This window comes from Pezoporus flaviventris, unplaced genomic scaffold, assembly GCF_033815535.1.
Source record: "Pezoporus flaviventris isolate CSIRO_AGI_PZ_B2104156 unplaced genomic scaffold, CSIRO_AGI_Pfla_v1 ptg000204l, whole genome shotgun sequence".
In the NCBI taxonomy this organism is placed as follows: domain Eukaryota; kingdom Metazoa; phylum Chordata; class Aves; order Psittaciformes; family Psittacidae; genus Pezoporus; species Pezoporus flaviventris.
Window position 1 is genome coordinate 269467 of NW_026892752.1, and position 3764 is coordinate 273230.

The 3764-nt window shown below is 56.2% G+C and overlaps 1 protein-coding gene across 1 annotated transcript; it reads left to right on the forward strand.

Annotated features, from left to right (window-relative positions):
* Window positions 1-2240, forward strand: LOC133262222 (interleukin-34-like). Its single transcript, XM_061441183.1, has 3 exons — window positions 1-28; window positions 606-886; window positions 2064-2240. Exons 1-3 carry the CDS (start codon window positions 1-3, stop codon window positions 2238-2240), a joined length of 486 nt encoding a protein of 161 aa, XP_061297167.1.
* The last annotated feature ends 1524 nt before the right edge of the window (window positions 2241-3764 follow it).

A 3764-nucleotide genomic window follows, 5' to 3' on the forward strand; every position in this document is an offset into this window, starting at 1 on the left:
ATGCAGCAGGGCTATGCGGCCGTCCTGTGTGAGTACAGCTTGGGGACAGGGATGGGAGGTGGCCTCAGGGGTCACCACAGAAGGTGTCCCCAGGGTGGGGGGCTGACATCCCTTGCTTTTGGCTGCCCCAGGGGTCCTGGCTGTGCTGGGAGTGGAGGCTACTGCACTGGGTGAATGCTAGCTCACCTGCCTGCTCCAGGACAAGCTGCAGTAGGAGATGCGCCTGCAGTACATGGTAACCTCCAATTTTGGGGGGGGGGGGGGGTGTGGAAGGGGCACATGGCATTGCAGAGCCCCGGTTTGCCCCAGGGGTGAGGGGGTCATGGGAGGCAGCACCCACTGCTGCAGTGACTGGGTGCTGGGGGTGGCTTTTCTACTAGGAACAACATGTGCCAATGGTGCCGAGCTGCTTCTGCTGGTGCATCTCCAGGGTTGACCATGTCAAAGGGCTTTTGCACCAGTTCCCTGGTGTCACGCTGGGGTTTGGGGTTGGCAGGGATGTCCCCGTCACCCTGCTGCCAGCCCCTGAGCTCTTCTCCACCTTTCCAGAAACACTATTTCCCCATTGACTACACGGTCCAGGTCCAGTACGAGGAGATGCTGAGGCCCTCCAACATCACCCACCTGGCAAGACAGTGGCAGGGGATGGCCCCATGATGGGGACACTCCAGCAGCCCGCAGGGGCTCACTTGGGCCACCCTCTTGCCCCCAGCGCAACAGGACAGTGTCAGAGGTGGCACTACAGTATCTCTGGTTCCATGTCAGCTCCCAGGCTGTTCTGAGGATCCATGAGGTGCTGCTGGAGAAGCACCCATCCTGGAAGTACACACAGGAGCTCTGCCAGCTCTTGGATGCCCTGGGCAAGGAGTACAGCAAGTACTGGCAGGTAGGGAGACCCTGCCCCCCCCCCCCGCACCCCAGCTCTATCCACACACTCATATGTGGCCTTACACACCCCTTGCGGGGGTGTTGGGTGCACCAGGTGCCTGTGCATACAGGCGTGCATGGTATATGGACACAGCTGTGGGGTACATTCACACACAAGGTGCGCTGTGGAGACATGCACCCATGGGTGTGAACACCTCCTCCCTGCATGGGGGAATTGGAGAGATGGCATGGATGGGCTACTGTGGGCAGAAGTTGGCACCTGGGGTGCAGGGCCATGGAACAGCACCCAGGGATGCCCAACATCTGGCATCGGTGATTCAGCGGCAGAATTCCTGCCTGCAACACAAGAGACCTGGATTTGATTCCTGGCCAATGCAACAGCTGTGGCTTTTGCAGCCTGCCGGGGTGTCCGGGGGTTTTCCCTGGGCACCCAGGGGCACCACCACCCTGACACTGTCCAGGTACTCCGGTGTGGGTGCACAGTGCTGACAGGGCTCTTTTTGACTCCTGTGGCAGGGAGATGCTTAGGGCTTGGTGGCAGTGAGGGGCTCTGGGATGATGGCAGTTGGACCCCCTGGCTCAGGGCAGTGATGGGCCCTGGCTTGGTGGCCCTGAAGGGCTGTGGCCCAGGACGATTGGGCTGCTTGGGGTTGGGAGGCACTGCCACATCCCAGGGGCAGTTGCCTTTGGCTGCTGGGTCGTGGTGGCCTGTCACAGCTGGGTCTGCAGTGTGAACCTGAAGTGTATCTGAGTTGTCCTGTACCATGGCACAGGTTCTGCAGCGCCTCCAAGATTTTCTCATTCTGCTGTTAATTCTGAAGGCTATTGACAACCTCCCCTTGCTGGAGGTAGTGTGAGGCAGCAGGAAGAGGTGGTTCTGTGGCTGGAGCCCTGGCAGCATCTGAGCTGTCTGTTGGGGTCCTCTCTCTATGGAGGGGGGTGTACCAGCCAGCAGTACCTGTCCTTGCTGCAACCACCGCTGCTGGGTTTGTGGGGGCCATGGGTCAGATGTGTAGGTTGTTCCACATTTGGCATTGGTGGTTCAGTGGTATAAGTCTTGCCTGCCACGTGGGAGGCTTGGGTTTGATTCCTGACCAATGCAACAGCTGCAGCTTTTGCAGTCCGGTGTCCCTGGGTGGGGACTATGGTGAAGTTCCAATGACCTGTCCCTGCAGACGGACGTGGAGGTAGTGGTGGCTGACCTGGTGAAACTGATTCACAGTGCAGGCATGGAGAGCCGGAGGAAGGCAGTACGCCCCAAGGCACTGCTGGACAACTGCCTCAAGGTCATGTGGATGCTTTACAGGGCACCCTGTGAGTGGGGACCCCGGGGGGATGACACAGACCTATAGGGATGCTGGAGAGGGACTCTTCATTAGAGACTGTAGTGATAGGACATGGGGTAACAGGTTAAAACTTAAACAGGGGAAGTTTAGATTGGATATAAGAAGGAAATTCTTTCCTGTTAGGGTGGTGAGGCACTGGAATAGGTTGCCCAGGGAGGTTGTGAATGCTCCATCCCTGGCAGTGTTCAAGACCAGGTTGGACGAGGCCTTGGGTGATATGATATAGTGTAAGGTGTCCCTGCCCATGGTAGGGGGGTTGGAACTAGATCATATTAAGGTCCTTTCCAACCCTAATTATTCTATGATTCTATTAATGGAGGGTGGCATGTTTTGAGGTCCTGTCCCACCTTGTAATGCCTGTCCCTTCTGCCCAGGTTGGTGGGAGTCCACCTAACATTGCAGAAGACCCTTTGCTTGATGCCTTCTCCTTGCCCTGAAGCCTGGGATGTTGCCTCTGCTCTGCTCCCCCAGCAGAGCCCCTTGAGGGGTCCCAAGGAAGGGGAAAATGCCACTCCTTCCAGGACCATGGGACTATGCACAGCCATGGGGTTGACCCCATCTGAAATGCCAGGAATCTTCTGCATGGGTGCAGGCTGGGTGGACTTGGACATTGCCCCATTCCTCTCGGTTTGTATTTTTTCCTCAGCTTTCATTAAATAGCAGTTAATTCTCTAGTATTGCATCTCAGCTTCCAGCCAGGTTCCAGGATCCTCCAACCTCAACCAAAATAAAGGACTAGCAGAGAACAACCCCAGCTGCCTCCACTGCCTCCTCTTTTGGGGTGTCAGTCCCCTCCTTGGTTTTGCAGGGGATATATTCCTCTGACACAGGGACCTCCAGAGCCACTGCTTGCCAAGCTGCCTTCATCAGCCCCTGCCATTTCCCTGCAGGAAAATATCTGGATTTGTTTGTTGTGCTTGGTGGCGCAGTGCAGGCAGTGTTACAGAGGGGCTGAGGACCGACCAGCTGCCTTCCCCTTTCCAGCTGTCCTGGGTTCAGCAGTAGCAGTCATGTTTCCCCTCCTCGGTAGCTGGTGCAGTGCAGTGTTTTGACTTTCGGCTCGGGAACAGAGCTGATAACAATGATGTTTTGGTTTGGCCAAGGACTTTGTGAGCCTCATGCTCTGCCAGGGAGGAGGGGAAGCTGAGAGGAAGCAGAGACAGGACACCTGACCCAAACTGACCAAAGAGGTATTCCATACCACAGCACGTCATGCCCAGGATGTAACTGGGAGTTAGCCGGAAGGGCTGGGAGACTGCAGGGTTGGAGGAGGTATCGGTCAGAGCTTGGTCGGGCTTGGGGGGCGAGTTATCGGTCAGCGGGTGGTGAGGTGTTGTATTCTCTTCCCTTGTTATTTCCTTTATCATTATTATCATTGGTGGTAGCAGTAGTGATTTGTGTTATACCTTAGTTACTAAACTGTTCTTATCTCAACCCGTGGGAGTTGCATTCTTTTCGATTCTCCTCTCTGTCCCTCCGAGATCAGGGGGAGGGCAAGAAAGGGGGGGGAAGTGAGCGAACGAATTACCT